This window comes from Homarus americanus, unplaced genomic scaffold, assembly GCF_018991925.1.
Source record: "Homarus americanus isolate GMGI-L3 unplaced genomic scaffold, GMGI_Hamer_2.0 scaffold31037, whole genome shotgun sequence".
Lineage (NCBI taxonomy): Eukaryota > Metazoa > Arthropoda > Malacostraca > Decapoda > Nephropidae > Homarus > Homarus americanus.
In genome coordinates, this window is record NW_024722227.1 from 20,131,525 (window position 1) to 20,154,177 (window position 22,653).

The 22,653-nt window shown below is 38.6% G+C and overlaps 1 protein-coding gene across 2 annotated transcripts in view; it reads right to left on the minus strand.

The window, feature by feature from the left end:
• The window catches only part of LOC121862408 (GTPase HRas), a 141,024-nt gene extending 119,050 nt beyond the window's left edge, over positions 1-21,974 (minus strand). The window contains exons 1-2 of one of the 2 annotated variants that reach the window (XM_042360675.1): positions 21,793-21,974; positions 14,284-14,429 (exon numbers count right to left, since the gene is read on the minus strand). In XM_042360675.1, the coding sequence (XP_042216609.1) occupies positions 14,284-14,347 (64 nt within the window). In that variant the 5' untranslated portion in view covers positions 14,348-14,429; positions 21,793-21,974. The remainder of the gene's footprint in view (positions 1-14,283; positions 14,430-21,792) is intronic. The other variant, XM_042360676.1, reaches the window with a different exon arrangement.
• Between the last annotated feature and the right edge of the window lie 679 nt (positions 21,975-22,653).

The window sequence follows — 22,653 nt, forward strand, 5'->3', positions numbered from 1 at the left end:
CCATAATATTACAAGAAACCTGGAAAAAAATAAGGAAAAACTTATCAGCAGACACTACAGTACATATTGTTACAATGTTAGACTGTAATCATGATGAACAGAAAGTTTAGCAACCAATCTGTATATGGCACATAAGTGAAGAAAATTACAGTAAACCCTTGATAACTCCAAATTTGTTAACTCAGAATGGCAGTAAAATATTCAAATGAAAATTATTTTTTTAAATACTTTTTACACGACACAATATTCTAAGATATGATGATGCAATCCCAGAATGGCATAACACGTGTGACCCATGCGGGATACGTGGGAGGCTCTGCCCAATCACCTGCTGTTACGTGTTAGTAGGGCTAGTGAGAGGATACCCACCCACAGTCGCTCTACTTATTTTCACATATTTTGTACAAAGTGTTATTCCACCCACAATTTAACCACTAGACATGTATAGTAGTGTTTAAGTAAATAAATACATGTGAAGTTGATGCTGTAAGGGTTTTTAATACAGAATTGTACTGTAGTGCAGTGAGCCCCCCTCAGCTCTCACACCCACCACACGGCACCAAAAGCTTGAATTATGCTCATCCTTTGTCTGCAGTGGTGGTAAGGGTTCTTTTTTTTTTTTTGCAAATTTTATTATGGTAAGTCATTTTGGCCCTCAAAAATGGATATTGGGGTGGGACAAAACACCAGAAGGAAAATGCCTTAATAAATTGAAAAATATGATAACTCGGAATGGTTAACCCCTACCAGCGCACGCTAATGGACTCGTATGAGGCCATAAAACGTCTGTGCGTACCGCGCTAATGGACTCATATGAGGCATGAGTTTTCGCGCCATTGTTTGAGCTCGGATCTGGCGTCTACTGGTTGCTATAAAAACTTGATGTATCCCTCCGCTAATACCTAGCAGCTGGCCGCCTTGTTGGCTGGGTGTATGAGTGCTAGTCCGTCAGTTTTTGTTGTGTAGCCTACTGTGTATTGACTCATTATTCTAGTCATTTGATTTATATATCCCAGTTTCAGTTATGCATAAATTGCCTGGTTTTAGTCAATGTAAGAAGATTTAGAACAAGAAAGTGAAGAAAAATTTGAAAAGTGTGGTGAAAGATGATAGAGGCTAGAGTGAGAGAGAATAAAAGAGCGAACATTGTGTCAGAGCAAATTGATGAACATTATTGGAAATGAAACAATGAACATAAAAGAGTGGACTAGGCTTCCTGGGGATACCACTATAAAAAAAAAACGAGCCAACGTGTCTACCTCCTAGGTGGCTTGGAAATGACACATCCTGGTAGTAATGATGTTTGCGTATGTGAAATAAAAGAGATGTGAAGAAAATCTCTGTAAGGCATTAGTATGAAGAATAAAGAAGCATACCTACTGGTAAAACCCTCCCATCCATTTGGCAGTCATTTCCGAGTCGATAACGAGCTGAATCCCGCCTGAAAACACGCCCAACCAAATATTTCATGCTCTGTCAGAGGTTTCTATGACGAGTTATGAATTCATTAACTATTGTACGCTCATTCTAAGGTGATAAACAATAGAATTGAAGAAAAAAATTAATGTATACAGTATACAAGAAACTAAAGATTCATAAACAATGTCCCTGGGGAAGCAGACAGGTTATAAAGAATCAGAGCGGTAAGAGTTAAGAGTTCCATATATTCCAAATTGGGCTCAGTGTATTTTGTCCAGTAGAAGCAAATATCATATTCTTATATCAACCTCAATAAATTGATGGTATACACATATCAATAAAGTTAAAAACATTGATGACTATAAACTGGCAATGCTTGTAATGAAGTCATTGAAAATACCAAAGTACTGTAACTGCAAGTAATGTAAATCACTGCAATGATATTTGCTCTACAGACATGTCCTGTCTGTTAACTAGAAACGAGTCCTGAAGCAGTGTGTCAATACAAAATGTGGAACTATTACAAAATGCAGTATTGCAGAGTTGGTTGCTGGCAATTTATATTTCAGCAAGTCAATACTGTATGTGGTCTACAATATAATAATGTAACCACTGCTATCAATTATGATGGAATGCACGAAACATTACTTATTTAGTTATTTTACAGTTAAGTACAGTACATTGGTACCAATTGCAAAAAACAGGAGGTACTGGTATACCCCAAAAACCGACGCCCCAATAACCACAGCTTCGCATAACCAACGATTACATACCCGGTATAGGTAATATACCCCACATGTTTCGTTGATACCCCAGAGAACCGACAATCAAGAGGAGCGGCAAAACTGTTTTAAATTTGGCAGGCAGTGGGGTGGTGAGAATTCTTGCCATGAAGGGGCTCTGCGCACTGTCTCCGACTCCTTCCCGGCATCTTTGCTCTTATTAACAATTAGCATCTATCTCTGACTTGGCATTTTTTTTCATTATTTCCAACTTCATGTGCTGTGCAATCATGCCTAAATGCCCCACTGATATTTTCTCTTGTGCTGCACCTCTTAAGCGGCCCACTCACATTCAATACAGGTATTTGATATTGACAATATTATTGATCATGTATGAGTGATATTGAAGGTTTGTGCAATATATTGAAGAAATCAAAAAGAATTTAATTTTTATTGACGGGATCTCAATAATATTGAGTGGTTGGTGGCAATCTTGATTATATTGCGCAATATTTCGCCAGTCTGTGTTGGTAGGTCAACTGGTGAACATGTTCGGTTCCACAAAAAAGGAAGAGGACAGGAGGTTCATCCTGGAATGTACAGCTCCTCCCCGACTTACAACGGGGTTAGGGACCCAAATCCAGGTGGTAAGTCGAAATGGTCGTGTCGAAAATGCTTAAATAACACATAGAAAATCTAAAATGGGTGTCTCTTTTTCTTCTCAGCACCACAAAACTCTCACTTTTAAGCTTGCCAGCCATTTTAAAGTGAATTAGAAACGAAAATTTTGTCAGTACACAGCGCAATCACTGACGTTGGGACTCGAAAATACGTAATTTGACAAAATTTTGGTACGACTGAGGCAGGTCTTAAGTCGAGTAGGTCGTAAGTCGGGGAGGAGCTGTATACAGCTATATCGTGAACTCCCTGCACTGTGGAAGATGTCATTATTATCAATGCCCATTGTTATGCAGGTACACCTCCGATTATCCGGGAACTGATGGTCCGGCACCTCCTTTAGTCAGGACAAAATTATGAGAGGGCTCTTAACTTCCCTCCTTCTTTCCCAGCCAGGGTGAAGGTAGTTTTAGGCTTAAAGTTTTTATATTATAAAATGTAGCTGACTAGACTTAGCAGAATATAACTTACATAGCTGTAATCCTTGCAAGATAGTGATTAATTCGAGTATAAACATCACATAGTTTTCACAAGAGATAAGATTTTAGTCTAATGTAGTACATTTGAGTACAAAGTGTGTCCAGTAATGTTGCTCAAAATTATGGCTTTTTCGCATTTAATATTTGTTTAATTTAAGTTTCTAGCAGTCCATGGTGCTTTAGAGAAACAGGAGGTGTATCAATAGTGGGTCAGAGGTGTATTATTAAACTATTATTACCTGACCTCGGTTGGTCCAGAAAAAAGGATAATCCGGCAAGGCTTTGGAACCAAGGGTGTCGGGAAATCGGTGGTGGACCTGTACTAAATTTACTTGATCATTGATCTTAGGGAATTATTAATGTGATGTTGTGTGCAACACCTAAACATTTCCATAATGTATGCATCATCGAAATATTTTTTTTTATTTAAGCAATATTTGTATCCTTACCAGTACAGGTACTCCTCGACTTACGACCACCCGGACATACGACCGCCCTAGTTGTACCAAAATGTTTTCAAATTACAGTCAACCCTCACTTTACGCGGTTAATGTAACCCACAGGGTACCGCGGAAAGTGAGAAACGCGTAAAGTGAATAACATAACATATGGGATTAAATGAAATAGAGACCAGCTGACCCCCAAACTCCACTTTTTCCAACACAATACCAATGTTCTAGTAAAAATAACATCTTAATTTTATGATGGTACATGCACACAATTAATACTTAAGAGAAATAGAGAAATACAGTCGCCAAGTTAATGTCCATTCAAATAATGGACACAACTCCCTCCCCCTCATCTCACACTACACTGCTGGCTCTTCCCTCTGAGAAATTTTGGGGGGAAAACCAGGTATAGTAATAAATAATAACTCAAACTAAAGTTAGGATAATATAATTGACATTGCTGGATTCCTTGTAAGACCAGGAATATTTTGAATATAAATGTCATATACTGTATTTTTCACAAAAGATAACATATTTACTCAGATTAAACATTTTATCTAAAATTTGTATGTCTAATGCAAAATATATGATGTTTATATTCAAAATGATCACCAAATTGTAAGAATTCCAGCAATGTAAATTATATTCTGGCCGGGTAATTTGTATGAATTTTATGAGCTAAAACAAATATCTTCAGTTAATAAAAAAAAAATATTCTTCGCGACACTATCTGTCAATCAAAGTACCCCACCTTGCCTTCCCCCCTCTTCCAACCGCGCGGTCAGTCCCAACCCTCCCCCCCCACCCCCCACCAATCCTCCCTTCAAGAGAAAGGTTGGGTGAAAAAAATAAATTTTAACATTTTGTATTAAATAATACCTCAGATTAAAGTTAGGATAATATAATTGACATTGCTGGATTCCTTGTAAGACCAGGAATATTTTGAATATAAACGTCATATATTTTGCACAAAACATAACATACTTACTCAGAGTGAACATTTTATCTAAAAATTTTATGTCTAATGCAAAATATATGATGTTTTTATTCAAAATGATCATCAAATTGTAAGAATTCCAGCAATGTAAATTATATTCTGGCCGGGTAATTTGTATGAATTTTATGAGCTAAAATAAAAATCTTCAGTTAATAAAAAAATATATATTCTTCACACGGTAACAGATGGTCGGTCGCCGGTCCCTCCCTCCCTCCCCCTCACCCCCCACCAACGTCCCTACTAGATAAATGTGTGGGAATACCAGACTGTTTACCTTTTTAGTAATAAATAATAAATCAGACTAAAGTTAGGATAATATAATTGACATTGCTGGATTCCTTGTAAGACCAGGAATATTTTGAATATAAATATCATATATTTTGCACAAAAGATAACATATTTACTCAAGAGTAAACATTATATCTAAAATTTGTATGTCTAATGCAAAATCCATGATGTTTATATTCAAAATGATCATCAAATTGTAAGAATTCCAGCAATGTAAATTATATTCTGGCCGGATAATTTGTATGAATTTTATGAGCTAAATAAAAAAATTATACTTCACCGTGTAAAGGGGTACACCCACCGTGGAATGTGAGCATCCTGGGTTCTGGCAGGGCACCGCGTAAACGTGGAAACGCGGAATGTGGGACCGCGTAAAGTGAGGGTTGACTGTACGTATTTTCGAGTCCCGGCATTAGTGATTGCGCTGTGTACTGACAAAATTTTTGTTTGTAATTCCCTTTAAAATGGCTGGCAAGCATAAAAGAGAGTGTTTCGTGGTGCTGAGAAGAAAAAGGGACACCCATTTTAGAATTTCTATGTGTTATTTTCGCCTTTTCAACTTACAACCAATTCGACTTACGACATAGTCATTGGGGCGGAACCCGTCGTAGGTCGAGGAGAGACTGTATTTTGTTTTTCAGTGCGTGGTGTAACCATCTGCAGTAACTTGTCAAAACATTCTCCATCCATTCACAGGAAATTCATGTACAGTATTGTGAAAAAAGTAAATGAAATAATTGTCCTAAGGGCAAACACATAAAAGGAATGTAGACGGTGTCCCGAAAGTCTCTTTCCGTTTTTAAATATTTATTAATAAAAAACCAAAAGGGATATACAGTGATCCCTCAGTTAACTAGCGCCTCGGTTAACGATTTACCTTCCATAAGATTCTTAACTTCGGTTAACGAGCAATCCCTCGATTAACGAGTTTCTTACAAGCCGACCTGGACATGTTTTCGCTTGCATTTGGCGGTCCACCAGCTGCAGTATTAGTCCGCCAATACTGTAATCGGTTCTAGGGCTTAAATTCCTTACTATTTTAGTATATATCAAGAAGTTTATACTATTCAATAATTTTAAAATTTAATATTAAAATTTTTAGTCATTTTAACAATTATTGAACACAGTTGAAGGTAAAGTGACTAGTTTAATGTGCGGCATCCAGCCTCTTAACACAGCAAACAGGCGTTAGTCTCTCTCTGTTTTCACTGGAGGTAACATCTTGCTTGAGACTCTCTTCAACTAAATGCTTTTTTTCTGTTTTTCCAAGCAAATTATTGGTCATTTTGAAATTTATTTTACATATTGACAATATACAGGGTATAGCGCAGTGCAGTGTTATTTTAAAGAAAATATTCTTTATTTACAACAAGTTTAACTTTGAAAAGCACGTGTTCACATTGTTTGAATCCAGCATGGGGCCTAAGAGATCAAGAAAAGCGATTTCAATCCAAACCAACAGTAAATCATAAAAAAAACATGAACAAGGCATTAGAACAAATGCGCTATGCAAAGAATATGGCATGTTGACATCAACTGTGTCGACAATTCTTGCACAGAAAGACAAATTTAAAGAAGTGAAAGTGAGAGACAAATCTACAAGAGTATTTAAAAGAAGATCCCTAATTGCAGAAACTGAGAGGTTACTTATCATCTGGATTTGGGAAAAACAGATGAAAGGTGATTCAGTTTCTACTGAATTCATTTGTGAAAGAGCCAGGGAGATTTACGAACATTTAAAGACAGACCAACCTGGTTCTTCAGGCACAGAATTTGAAGATTTTCGGGCCAGCAAAGGCTGGTTCGAAAAATTTAAGAAAAGAAGTGACATTTTCAGTGTTGTTAGGCATGGTGAAGCTGCTAGTGCTGATAAGGAAGGGGCAGTAAAGTTTTTGATGAATTTAAAAAACTGATGGAAGAAGAAAATTATCTTCCACAGCAAGTGTTCAATGTGGACGAAACTGGGCTGTTTTGGAAAAAGATGCCCAAAAGAACATTCATCACCAGAGATGAAGCCTGGAGGCTGTAAAATTGATTGTGTCATCATGGCAAGACGTCTCCACTAGATCCCTCCATTCTTCATGAAAAGCACTGTGGCCAACAGTAGTCCATGATTTTGAGGGATTTGAGGAAGAAACAGAGTTGGACCAGGAGATTGTGTCCATTGGTCAGTCATTGGGCCTTGAAGTGGAGGAGGAGGATGTGGAAGAGCTTGTGATGTCTCATGAGGAGGAACTTACTCCTGATGACTTGAAACAACTGCATGAGATGTTACAGGTAGAGGCTGACAGTGGTGAGGAGGAAATTGAAAGTGATGACCTTATGTCAGCTAAACAGTTGAAAGATGTGATTTACTACTGGGAGAAGTTCAGAGAACTGGCTTCAAAGCACCCAGAAGTGGAAAAAACTGAACTAACTTTGTGTCATGTTGAGGACTCAGTGGTCTCCTTCTTTAAACATAAGTTAATGGTGAGGAGGACAGATGCCCCACAGACCACAATTGACACTTTCTTCAGTAAAAGGCAGAGGGAACAAGATGCTACCCCTCAGCCTTCCACTTCAAGAAGGAGAGAGGATGTTCATGGTGGAGAATCTGTCAGTCCAGAGGTTCCTGACATTTTCATGGAAGGTGACTCACCTTCCAAGAAGCAGTAAAATGCTTCTCCTCCACCTCCACTTCCTTCTCTTCTCCCTTCTCCTCCTCCACCTCCCACTTCAAATTCACATCATCATCATCATCCAGGAGCCTTCTACATACACACCTCAAAGTAAGTGAACTTTTCCACCATTTTTTTTTAATTTAGACAATTTTCGGTGAGCTGGAACCAATTACCCAAAAACCCATTGAAACAATGGTTTCGGTTAATGAGCAACCTGCTGGAACGGATTGTGCTCGTTAACGAAGGGACCTCTGTATTAAATTTTTTAGTCATTTTAACAATTATTGAACATAATTGAAGTACAGGAAACTAGTTTTATGCGCGCCAAACAGCCTGTCAACACATCAAACAGGCGTCAGTCTCTGTCTTTTCAGTGGAGGTAACATCTTGCTTGAGACTCTCTTCAACTAAACGCTTTTTTTCTGTGTTTCCAGTCAAATTATTGGTCAATTTGAAATTCATTTTACATATTGACAATATATAATGCAGAGCAGTGTTGATTTAAAGAAAAGAATCTTGAATTACACCAAGAGAACTAAAATTTTATGGGTAAAATGGCACCATGGAGTGACTTCTCTTCCACCCCAATGCCTTCTCTTCTCCCTTCTCCTCCACCCCCATTCTAATTCCCATCATCATCATCATCCAGGAGCCTTCTACATACACACCTCAAAGTAAGTGTACTTTACTACCTTTTTTGTTGATTTTAGGCAATTTTCGGTGAGCTAGAACCAATTACCCAAAAACCCATTGAAACAATGGTCTCGGTTAACAAGCAACCTTCTGGATTCGAATTGTGCTCGTTAACCGAGGGACCACTGTATTAATACAGTTTGCTGGATCATATTCCTTAGTTAATTGAGTTTTTTCTTTACAGGTGCAGTGGATTTGAGAGGTATTATCTTGGTGGAGAAGATAAGGAGTAACAATGGCATCTAATCAAGAGAAAGTGCAATGTGTTGTCTGGTTTGCAGAGAGGAAACCAGTGACAACAGTGCAAGGACAATTCTGCCAGAGGTTTGGTAAAGAGCCACCTTCAAAACCCAGCATTAGGGCATGGTTTCAAAAGTTTCTGGAAACAGGCAGCATTTGTGACTTGCCCCGAAGTGGACGCCCAAGGATGTCTGAAGAGTCCATTGAATCTGTTCGGGAAGCATTCCAATGAAGTCCTAGAAAGTCTGTTCATGCCGCATCAACGGAGCTTCATCTACCTAAGACATCCGTACACCGAGTACTCCATAAAACACTGCATGCTTATAAAGGGCAGATAATCTAAGCATTAGAGCTGGAAAACAAACCAGACAAAACATTGCACTTTCTCTTGATTAGATGCCATTGTTACTCCTTATCTTCTCCACCAAGATAATACCTCTCAAATCCACTGCACCTGTAAAGAAAAAACTCAATTAACTAAGGAATATGATGCAGCAAACTGTATTACTATATCCCTTTTGTTTTTTTATTAATAAATATTTAAAAACGGAATGAGACTTTCAGGACACTGTGTACAGTACATTCCTTTGCACACGAATTAGCTGGCTTAGTGGGGGAGCGGGAGGATGGCTGGGCGGTTGGTGGTGGGGAGGGAGCCTTGCTAGGGAATTAGCGGAGGAAGCGTCACAGTTACTAGGGTAAACAGGGAGTACAGATGTACAGTAGCTAAAACAACTATCTGTGCAGGTGGGGATAGATATGCTCCGAAATTTTACGTGTGACTAGTGACAGTCCACATACCGGGGTATTAGGGTGTGTCATAGGAGGGAAGATCAGCTAAAACTAATGGCCCATCACTTTTTTGGTAGATTTTAGTGTATATAAACAGAAAATAATTTCTGTTTCAATATTTTGCAACCTTTTGCTAGGTAAGTTTTAGCGTGAAATTTATCGAAAATCTAACGTACAGCTGCATTAGTGCATTACAATTAAATAGTGAACATTGCTTTCTGACTTCATTCTTTAACAACCCAACTAACAATATTTTTTTCTGTTTCAGATTCTGATGCATTTATAAGTTGATAATATTTGCGATGGCTGCTTGTGTCAGGACGAGGAACCAAAAATCCAGCCATCTCAGTCACTATCTTGGGTCTGGGAGAGAGCTCCTGAAGTCGGAGTTGCCTACATTGAGAGATGCTTTGAGATACGGTGTTTTAATCAGGCAAATCAGTGAAAGAACCAAAGAACTTACACAAACAAAGACATTGCCAGTGATATGACCAAAGCTGTCTTGGCACAGTACACTCTGGCTAACGCTCAGTTCAAACCTCCAGTCATAACAAGTCAGAAGAAGATTAGTGAGACTGCTAGCCAGTTGGGAAAAGGCAAGAGATATCTCTCTTGGGAGAGGAAAACTTGCAGTTAAGGACAGCTTTGCCAAGCAACTGGACCAGTTATTTGACATAATTACTTGCAAGTGCCCAATTGTTCTCTGTCCTGAGTTTGGATGCGATCGTGACTGTAAATCCGAGGCCCACATCTCCTGTATTTGCAAGCGTGAACTGAAGATTCCTGTGATCGAACTGGCATTTGTCAAAGCACAGAGAGAGAAGACTGGCAGTATAGGGGCTCTCATGATTTCTAGCCAAGATATTCCGGAGTCCAAGAGACAGGAGGCTGCCACAGAGAGACAGAAGAGGAGAAGAGTTGCAGGAAAAGAGACTTGAGAAGGCCCAGGGTGAGGTAAAAAAGGCCGATGATTAAGTCAAGCTGATTCAGAGTTTAATGACTTCCCCATGGCTGATCCGAGTGCTGACCAGGAGAATGGTGACTTTGTCCCTCACCCAGAAAATAATGATCCCAAACCTTCCAGGCATAAGATTCGAAATAGGAAAGATATCCCGAGCATAGCTCTGGCCAGCATGCGACACCACACTGGTCTCAGAGAAACTGCAGAGATAGCAACAGCTGCCTGGACTGACGGTGGTTTGATAACACCTGATGATGTTCACCTGGTGATAGATCATAACAAAGTAAGGAGAGCTCAGGAGAAACTTGTCAGTAACCTAGAAGAGGAGTTTGATAAGGGGATAAGAGAAAATGGAATCAATTGTTTGTTCTTAGATGGGAGAAGGGATGACACTAAAGTGTTCATGAAAGTTGGAGATTCTGACAAGTTGTTCCCTGCCATGGTGAAGGAGGAACACTACTCCTGCTGCAGTGAACCAGGAGGGAAGTATTTGTGGCATTTCACTCCAGAGAAAGATGACATCAGGAAACCAGCTGAGATAGTGGCAGATAACACTGTGAACTGGCTCAGAGAGAGGAACGTAAACCAGACCCTGCAGGCCATTGGAGGGGACAGCACCAACACGAACACAGGGTGGCAAGGGGGGGTCATACAGTGGATAGAGCGGAAGATTGGGAGGAAGCTGGTCTGGATTGTTTGTGACCTCCACACCAACGAGTTGCCACTCAGACATCTGATCCAGGAGCTGGATGGCAAGACTCTTTCAAACAACAGATGGTCTGGTCCTCTTGGCAAGATGCTGGACTCTGCCACTGAGTTAGAAATAAATCTGAGCTTTGAAAAAATCACAGTTGGCCCTCCACTCATTGAGCTTGCACATACTGTCATTGACGACCTGAGTACTGACCAGTACTATGGTTACATGATTTGCAGTGCCATCAAAACTGGGGTCATGCCTGACAGACTTGCATACCAGCAGATAGGTCCAGTCTCACATTCTAGGTGGCTCACAACAGCTCTATGGTTCTGCAGAATTTGGGTCGCTCATCATAAACTGAAAGGGAACCAGCTTCACAACCTGAGACTTATTGTCTAATTCATCGTGAGTGTCTACTTGCCAGATTGGTTCAACACCAAGGTCAAGTCATCGTTCTCCGAAGGTCCGAGGCATGTTCTCTTCTAGCTTGAGCTCCTGAGGAGTCAGCCAAGGAAGGTTGTTCAGATTGTGGAGCAGACTGTGAGGAGATCTTCCTGGTATGCTCATCCAGAGGCAGTTCTGCAGACAATGCTCTGCAGTAAGGATGAGGAGGAGAGAAGAGTGGCAGTCAAAAAGATCTTGGATATGAGACTTATGAGAGGATCTGGGCATGACGAATCAGTTGGTGACGATTCCTTCAGGGTCAGGAAGACTCCTGAAGTCAATCTAGGTGCCAAGACCCTCACTGATCTCATAGATCTGGATAACATCCAGGCTGGCAGTGAGCCCCTCTTACCTGCAGCCTCACCAATGTTCAAGTCAGAGCTTTCCTGGACAACCCCATGCATGTCCCTGCCTGGCCCTCGCACACCCAGAGTATAGAGTGCTGTGTACAGCAAGTGAGCGAGGCCAGCAGTCACGTGTACAGCCAGGAGAGGAGGGAAGGCTACATCCGAGCTCAGGTGGTCAGCAGGGAGGTGATGAGTAGAAACAGAAGCAAGAAAGACATGTTCTCTATGGTGTGCAGCAACACCGGGTCGTAGTAGTAAAACCGGTTTTTGTATTTGATTATTTTGTTTTCTAAAGGAATATTAAATTTAATAAATGTGTCAAGATCATTCGTTTCACTATTCTGGATCATTTTCATCCTAATAAATTAACCTGATACATTTACTTTACTTTAAATAAGCTATTTAGTGGTGTTGGTAAAAGGGTGGGAATACTGAATTTTCATAAGATTTCAAGTTAAAATTTACCTAGCAAAAAATGAAAACTTTTCAAATCTGAAGATATCACATGATTCTGCACATAGAACTACATCATTAATACCATGGGCCGATTTTTCAAACTAAAAAAAAAAAAAAATTCGCCTCCGTATGACACACCCTACCGGGGTATACCAAAATTTATCGTCCATAGTCTCATATCGTTTCCCACAAAGTATGCACAGATAGTTGCTTTAGCTAGTGTACAGTACACTACTGTACTGTATCTGCATATGGCGACTGTGTTAAACTTTCATTTGGCTTTTATTTACTGGTTTAGCAATACAGTATTTTTTGTTGTAACTTATTTATTGGTACTATTTTTAATTATTCCTCACATTTACTGGTACTGTAAATATTGTTTTAAGCAAACTATGGCTACAGGAGGAAAATACACAAAAGTTTTCCCTAAATACTCGCTGCTAAAATGGGGGGGAGGGGGTGGGATGTCTTATATGGCCGTACGTCTAATATGCCGTAAAATATGGTACATTCTTAAAAAAAAGGAAATAATTTGCAATTACAGTACCTTTAATAGTTTCAATACAACATTTGCCCAAAAGATGACAAATCACTTCAAAGATTTGCCATATTTATGTTCAAACAGTAGCTTCAGATATGAGCAAAAAACAACCATCTGACTAAATGGAATGGACTTATACACTCACAAGCACTTGCCAGATCTTTTCGGACTCTTCTTCCATCATACAAAAATTTGCAATTCTTTGGTAATTCTAAAATGAAATTAGTATGACTTTTTAAACAAAGATACACTGCATCTTTTTCAGCAAAACAAATACCGTACTGTAATGCTAAATTAGAGCCTGTGGTCGCCAACCCTCAGATTCACAGATGGTACTCTGATAGACTGAACATTTACGAACCCTAACTTGCAGTCATGAGGGATAAACAACCCATGACCTAACAAAGAATCTCTAAAGCAGAAAACTTATTTTGTACCTCATGAATAACTCATGTTATGAATAACTCATAACAGGTGCAGGAATTAAAAAAAAATTTATAATCTTCCCATTAGCCAGAATAATTGGTGCAGAGCAGTTCCGGGTTTGAAAGATTTTCAAGAACTTAACTACGCACATCACTTGGAGCGGGGGGCGACCTGATAGAGGTGTGTGGGTGGAGGGCGGGGCTAAATAGGGGGGACATTGCAAAGGTACTCAAATTATCCAACCAGGAGCGAACTCGTAACAATGGTTTTAAATTAGACAAATTTAGATTTAGGCGTGAAATAGGTAAACACTGGTTTGGAAACAGAGTAGTGGATGAATGGAACAAGTTACCAAATATCATCATTAACTCGAATACGCTGAATAGCTTCAAACATAGGTTGGACGCTTATATGAGCAATAGGGGTTGGGTGTAAACGGGACTGCCCAGTATGGGCCAATAGGCCCGCTGCAGTTTCCTCCATTCTTATGTTCCTTATATACCACTATACACATAAAATATACAGTACTGTTTAGTAAGTAAACAAAATATACTACTGTACAATATACAATTGACTATACTGTACTCCTCAGCAGATGCGTCATCGTGAGGTTGTGATGCAGGCTGGCCAAATGGTAATATGATACAGGATGGCCTGTCATTGTCCTGTACCATCTACTGTAGCAGTTGTTGTTAACTGTCACTCTTCTCTCCCTCTATGAAAGAGGGATTGTACGCTCACTGCATACTGTACATACACCCCCAACACACTACCCTACAGTAGGTATACACTGTCCATTCTGCTATATACAGTCACAATCCAAAGTTTCTTTACCCCCGTCTGGAAGGAAAGTGAAGCCAAGGTTGAAGAGAGGCCAGACAAACAGACATACAGTATGCTTTGTGCTGTCGTTATACATATATTAATATTCATACAATCATTATAGCCCATTAACATACCATATCATGTCAATGTTTCGAATCATATTCCATACCTGTGCTTGAGCGTTTTGCCTGAGTGACTTTGTACTGGTGGTGGTGTGTGAGCCCCACCGTCATATTACCTCATCACCAAACTACTTAATGAGTGTATGTCCGTTCACCTGGCCTTTCTTCAACCTTGGGTTTGCCTTCCCTCCAGCTAGGGGGGTAAATAAACTTTAGATTGTGACTGTACAGTACTGTACATATGGTACAGTCACCCACAAGTATTTGGATATGCCTATGGTTCTTGTGTGGGTCAAATTATCTGTTAACACTTTCCATAAAGAACTGTCTGAATTCCAAAATAACCCATTATTTATGTGTCATTCTTAAATATATGTTATGAATACAGTATATTTGTTGTGTATATAATTGAATAGTGTCAGGTATTGAAAACACAACAAACCTGTTTTATGGATAAATATACAAGTAGTTGCCACCTGGTCCTGCAGTTGTTTTACGACACCCTCCCTCCCTTCCCTCCTTCACCTCCCAACCCATTTAATGTTATGACTGACTGAATAGATCTGGGTGGTACTGGATGGAAAATAAAAACAATAGGCAGACTCTGTGTTTCTTAACATCTCAAATGATTTGAATCCCTAAACAAACATCAGTGACAGCTATACGGTACTGTTCTACCATAAGCACATGTACTCATATCCAGTACAGTACAGTACAGGGTACAATACTTTTATTGATACACAGTTAAACTCTATCACACCCCATAATACTACAGGACTTCTACCACCATGTCCACTATAATGTCGACCAAATGCCAAGACAGTTACTCAAATTGATACAACACTCCATGTCAATGAAACTTTAATTACTGACTGATTATATTACTTCTTTTTTTTTCAAACTCTATAAACACTTTATCTTGGTTAAAAAATATCCATAAGCTATAATAATAGCCAACACTACCACCCATTTTGGTATGAGAAAGCTTTCACCTTGTTGGTCAATATTAATATTTTATAAAATACTCAGCACTATTATAATGATATATATGATTGTTGTTTATTATCTAACACAGACCCAGTTTGGCAGGTTCTAGAACTTTGACACTGTCATGCCTTCTAGGGGTAAGAGTGAGGTGTAGATGTATGGTAATACGTACTACCTAATAACCACCCCGCCACGGTGGGGATCAAACTCTTGCCGATTCTATGAGCAGGCTTAACTCAGTCAGTGCGTAGCTGTCAGATACGCTAGACCACATCCGGTCATGTGTGTGTGTGTGTGTACAATGAAAGACAAAAGTAGTGTCATGAAATTTGGTGAAAATGTGTGCTGAAGGGCCAAACTTTTGGTGTGCTCTGCCTTGTGGTAGGGGGCTCTCATAATGTTTCATTAGTTATATTTAATCTTCGGACAAAACTGCAACACGACTTTTGTCTTTGATTATACATGTATATACAGTACAGTACAGTAGTTTATAATCTTTAATAATGCTTCAAGTTATAATTACATTTATGGTCCTGAAGCATAATGAAGATCCTATTAAGCACATACGCAGAACACAGTTCTACAAATAAATTGTACTGAGTATGTACCATAGTGTTTGTAAGGGGTTATTCTGTCTCGGTAAGAGGGGCAGGGGTGAGGGAGCAATTTTTGGCTGGAAAACAGAAAGGATTGGGTGGATAAGAAGACTGTGAAATAGGGTGGGGTGAAAGGCTGTGAAGAGGCAGAAAAACTATGGACTGGTGAAATACAGGCGGCATATTAAGGCACTATCACACTTTATGACATCATACCGACGTCTTTCAATCATGCCCAGTCAATCTTCAACCACCAAAACAACATAGGCAGCAGACCTCTGTTGAGTGTAACCCTTTCCTCTCAGACTGATGTGTCACAGTACTGGGAAATTTATATATCTTGCTATTAGGACAGCCTCCATCTTTCATGGCCAGCAAACACATTTTAAAATAGGTGGTGTGTTCTCAAGCCATACAGAGCCTGAAGTAAGCAGTCAAATGAAAACATACTACAGTATTTATTTATTTTTATATTATGCTTTGTTGGTACAGTACTATAACTTGGCTAGGCATATACAGTAATTTAATCTGCAAAACATTATGCTATACAGCATATAATTTTAGCAAACTATAAAGTAATTTACCTCACATGACACCGTTACTTCCATGTGTGTCCAATGTATCACATAATTTCGGGAGACTGTGGATCTTCGGTTTTTAGATGTTTATGTGAATAGATGGTACACGGCAATAGTGTTCGGTCTCTCCTCGACTTACGACAACCCGGACATACGACGGCCATGGTCGTATAAAATATTTTTCACATTATGTATTTTCGAGTCACGACATTAATGATCGCGCTGTATACTGAAAAATTTTTCGTTTGTAATTCCCTTTAATATGGCTGGCACGCATAAAAGAGACACCCATTTTAGAATTTCTATGTATTATTTTCACCTTTTCGACTTACGACCTGGTCGTCGGGATGGAACCTCGTCGTAAGTCGAGGAGAGACTGTATTTGTAGAAGCTCAACGGTAAGTCTGGTCAGTGTGATAGTGACTTCAATATAGAACCAGGTAGGCTTAGTGTTACTAGGAGAAAGTGATAACTTGGTAGAGACAGACAGAAGGACAGATAGAGGTTTGAAAATAGAAAGGAAGTTTTGGAAAAAAAGATGGTAAATTAGGAAGGGATTGACTGATTTGTTGTAGTTAATAGCCTTCAATCTATAGCATAAAAGCTAAATTGCTAAGAAACCTAATTTTCCTCTTTGATGTAGTGAGACAAAATATTGCTTTGTAAAAAAATAAACACAGAAAGTTTAGTGATTATAATGAAACTACAGTAATACAATATACTATGAAGGTTGACAAATACTGTACAGGATTAATAACGAGACATACACATAAAAATACAGTAATGGACAATGTCAGAGGACTGTGTAGACACAGTCGGGGCGTTGTTTTTTAATTTGCTGGCCGTCAACTACGGCCTAAACAGACAGTGAGATGACAGTAACACAATACCGAGCCACGAGTTAAGACGGAAGGAGGTGGACGGGGGGGGGGAATGTGGAGGCATGGAGGGGTAGAGTTGAGCTTTATTGTATGACTGGACATGCAGTTGAGCACTGTTCCAAGACTAATTAGGGCAGAGTAACCTTTTAGGTGTACTGTATACAAATACATGTGAGTGATTGCACTTTCACTTATTGAATGTATACAGTACAGTATGTATACATAACTGCATCACTTTTTACATCTAAAAATGGTATTCTTGGCAGATTATATGCTGGTGCAGTAATATACAGTACAGTACTGCACAACACAGATCATATGCAAAAACAGTAATGAAAACATGAACAAGCCTTTACAGTAGAATGACAACAAACAATTACCAGTAACTCAGTGTCTCACGATGCAAGAGTTTGATGAGATAGACCAATCGTAGCTCACAAGCAATCTGAACCTACCCACCCACGCATACAACAAGCATCAATGCGTCAGAAACATGATGCAATCTATCATAAATTTGTTCGAATACTCAGAACAGTTTTTCTTAGAATTTTCTGGAAATGCACAGAATGCAATCCTCAGAAACTCATTCGGATACCTGGAATGGAGAGATTTTCCCAGGAATTTCTAAAAAAAAAAATCCAGCTTTTGGAGAGTTAAAGGGATTGAAGATTCAAGCAAACAGAGATTTCTGTATTACATTTTCCTTAGTTTTACTGTAAATAAATAAAGTATGCTATGTTTGTGCTTCAACTATTTACATGAGCAGTAATGTTTCATGCATATTAATGCCTCCATTTCATACTCTTTAAGAAACAGCACCATATCCCTGCATTATTATCGTCACACAGCTGTCATCTTATCTCTATTATGACCTTCAATGTCTTGTTATAGTGCAGAAGAAACATGAGCACAGTACCTGGAGAAAACCTACAATAAGGTACAGTATTTGGTAAGGCCACACTGAATAACACCCTTCTCACATCTGACCCAGGGACTGGACCCAGGACACAATGATTAGAGGCAAGTTCACCACTGCTATACCACCACAAAACTGCAGTAATTATCACTGGTATTGATGGATGAACTTTTGGTGATGGTGAAGCAGACAGCACCAGAAGATTTTTAGGATTTAGCACCAAAATTTCTGGAGATACTTACTACCTGTATTTACATGGTACTAACACGAAAATGGAAACAAAAATGCACAGAACCTGACCTAATTAACCTAACCTTACCTAACTTCCTAACAGTGGGGCTCTGCCCCCTGGGCAAATTAAGCAGAAAGAACTTACTTTGATATCAGCTACCAATGTAAGCATTTTTTTTGAGCAGCAAAGTGTAATTTAACTTTTGCTCATTTTTTATGTAAAAGTATGATCGGTTCAGTTTTTGCATTGAAAAACATATTTCTTCTTGACTGTCAGCTCTACACTGCTTTTTGAACACTTTTATGTCCTACCAATTAGTTCATGTTAACAGATGAACTCTTGGAGATGGTCTTCATCCTCCACAAGCACAGATAACTTGTGATACAATAAATAACCCACACAGGATGCTACAACTATGTGGAGTAGTTAAACACAAGATGGCTTTCTTGTCTCTCCCCTTGTGGAAGAACAACTATAGGAACATACATTTCACTTAGAAGAAATTGGAAATGTATCCAAACCCATAATATGGGATTCAAATCCAACTACGTACATAGGTACTCTATATGAATCTTATCCTTTATACATATAATAAGTTTAAAACCTACGGTATTGCCTGAAAACAAAAAAATATAAAGTGATTTGCACACAATAACAAAAGAACCAGGAACGTGAAGCTTATAACATTAAAAACAAATGACAATCAAGCTAATATTCATGGTAATAAAACCTTTGTGACGTTCGATCATTACTTCTAAATGTTTACAAAGACCGGACTGAAAAATTATTAGTTTAAGAGCGGGCAGAAATGGACAGGACAGAACAGCACGAGAACTATCGGCGGAATAGCTATATATGGTAAATAATAAATTTCTTCACCTACAAAACACGTAGATAGATGAAATGGGAGCCATATGATCAGCTTTTTACCGTTTTTTACCACATAATTTCCCTCATCTTTCATGCCCAGCATGTTACAGGTGATTCATAATCATAGAGGGAAATGAAAAACATTAAAAATATTTAAAATTAAATGAAAAGGTTGCTATATTTATTAATTGCTAATAGCACAAAATAAGGTAAAGGTGGAGGACACTGTTAACACCAGAAGGACTTCATGGATTTACACCACATTTTCAGGAGATATTGTTTGGATGATAGTAAAAAAAATCGAGGCAACATCATTGCATTTTTTTTTAGAGTATTCTGTTATCGTAAATTACTTGTTAGTGGGCAGGGCAAGAAAGAAGAAGGAAACAACGGAATAAAAACACCACGAACACTGATCATATGGCAGTAATTTCACATCTGTGTCCTTTGTAGATGAAGAAATAAAATATTTACCATAATTATAATTATGGTGCAGTCATATCTCCAATGGTGACCATGTTTTGGTTCACAGTGTGATATGCAGGAGCGCCGGCTGCCTTTGTTTACACGTCAAGAAATGAACAACAATCTCATCGCATGTGTTTGTTATGATTTATATTGGATTTTTTTTTTTTTTTTTTGGGGTATTATTATTATTTCGGTCATCCAGTGGGGTTAGGTTAGGTTGAAATTATGTTTTTCCAATAGTTTTTTATGTGTTTTGACCGATTCTGACCTTCATTTCAAATATTTGGATGACCAAAATGATAATTTCACACATTGTTTTTCCATTGATGCTGTTTGACTGCTACAGTAATGAGAAAATCGAAATGACAATGCACAGGTAAGGAAGTTAGGTGAGGGGAGTTAATATTAATTTTTATCCAAATAGACATTTCGGATATCACTAGGATTCTATTTTAGTTAGGAATCAGCAATAGTAGGTTAGGTTATGTTAGGTAGGTTAGGTTAGGTTAGGTAGGTTAGGCTAACGTAAGAAGATAAAAACATAAGAATGGAGGAAACTGCAGCGGGCCTATTGCCCATAATGGGCAGTCCCGTTTACACCCAACCGCTATTGCTCATATATCCATCCGACCTATGTTTGAAGCTATCCAGCAAATTTGAGTTAATGATGATGTTTGGGAACTTGTTCCACTCATCCACTACTCTATTTCCAAACCTATGTTTACGAGTTCATTCCTGGTTGGTTAGTTTGAGTACCTTTGTAATGCCCCCTTTGTTTAGCCCTGACTTCCACTTATACACCTCACTCATATCACCCCTCATTCTACGTCTCTCGGGGAGTGCAAATTAAGATGCTTTAACCTGTCTCTGTACTCAAGGTTCTCCTCTGAATTCTTTCTAGGGATTCTATATCCATTCTGTAATACGGTGACCAGAACTGAACTGTGTAATCCAAGTAAGGTCTCACAAGCGCAAGATGTAGTTTTAGAAGGGTCCGACTAATTACCCAAATGTAGCCGCAATGAAGTCAAATAATGGTCCTACATGAATAAATCGGACTGCCAATCACTTCTCGACTAGTATTTGGTGTCACGGAGTCACAAAAAATTGGTAAACTTAATTTAATCTGAGTTAATAGATTGAGTGCATGTACCTAACCTAACCTAACTTCGACTAGTATTTCTTGTCACGAAGTCACAAAAAATTGGTAAACTTAATTTAATCTGAGTTAATAGATCGAGTGCATGTACCTAACCTAACACAACTCAGATTAAATTAAGTTTACCAATTTTTTGTGACTTTATGACACCAAATAATAATCGAGAAGTGATTCACAGCCTGATTTATGCTTGTAGGACCATCATTTGACTTCACTGCGACTACATTTGGGTACATTCGGGTAATTACTCGCTCCCTCGGTACAAACACGCGATCTATTAACTCAGTTTAAATTAAGTTTTCCAATTTTTTGTGACTTTGTGACACCAAATACTAGTCGAGAAGTGGTTGGCAGTCCGATTTATTCATGTAGGACCATTATTTGACTTCATTGCGGCTACATTTGGGTAATAAGTCGGACCCAGAAAAATATTTTCTTCGCTAGCAAAAATATTTATTTTTCCTGGGAAAAAAGGTTAAAACTTAACTAGGTCTATGCACTAACCTAACAGGTCACGTCCTAACCTAACCTATGTAAAAAGGTGATGGGTGGTTAACAAAAAATTACCAATATGACAATATCTTTGAACTAGTGTCGTCAGAATTAGCTAAATACTGTATACCCATAATGAAACTATTGGACTCAACCCCTGCAAAATAATTACTGGCGATAACTTACAGGATTTCAGTTATGTTATTACATATATATATATATATATATATATATATATATATATATATATATATATATATATATATATATATATATATATGTGTGTGTGTGTGTGTGTGTGTGTGTTAATAAGTAGTAGATTAAGCTACTACAGGTGACTAAAATCCAACAAGTCTACTGACAGCTCTAGATCTTACCTCCAACAACTACCAGCTTATACTCCGTCATGATTACTTTTTCCTACGATATGTGTACACACAGGTCCAATCTACTTCCTGCTATTCTAATGATCGGCCGATGGGTACTACACTAGCCGCATAATAAATGTTTATATGATAATCACACACCAGCACTATCTTCCCCACCCTCTTTCATTCGACTTGTTCCAATACTACGTCAGTGCAAATATCGTAACCCTTTCTCATTACTTGTCCAATCTTTAACCTTTGAATAACTATCTGTAAACTCATTATATTTAATACATTACGTTTTTACTCAAGGAATAAGCACGAAATACTTGTATGTAAAGACATTATATAGGTGTTAGTTTGTAATCATTATAGATGACCTTAAGGTATTGTAAGGGGACTGTCCGAGACGGTGCATTAAGTCTGTTCTGTTACTGTAGGTTTTGATCTTTCCTGGACAGAGTTTTACAATCCTGCCGAGTGTTGTAATATACCTGTGTATAAAATAATAATTACATACTGTTTCTGCCAATATGTAAACAAGTATGGCAGAAAGATGAGATGTGATGTCGAGAGTGGCTTGGGGCGGGTTAAGGAACAAGGACACGGTAGCCCAGGATGTCTGGACAAAATGTTCATTATCCTTTACCAATCATTCAACTTTGCATGCATATCGACAAAAATCACACTAAGCAGGTATAGATACACCAAAAATACAAAACAAGTTTTCCGTCATTACAGATATGGATAGATCATAAAGGATGTGAAATGCAGCTTAGCAACATACGGCAAGAAGTATGAGTCATGACAATGGCATACGGGCACAGGGCAGATCACGGTACCTCACCATGATGCTTTCCACTACAATAG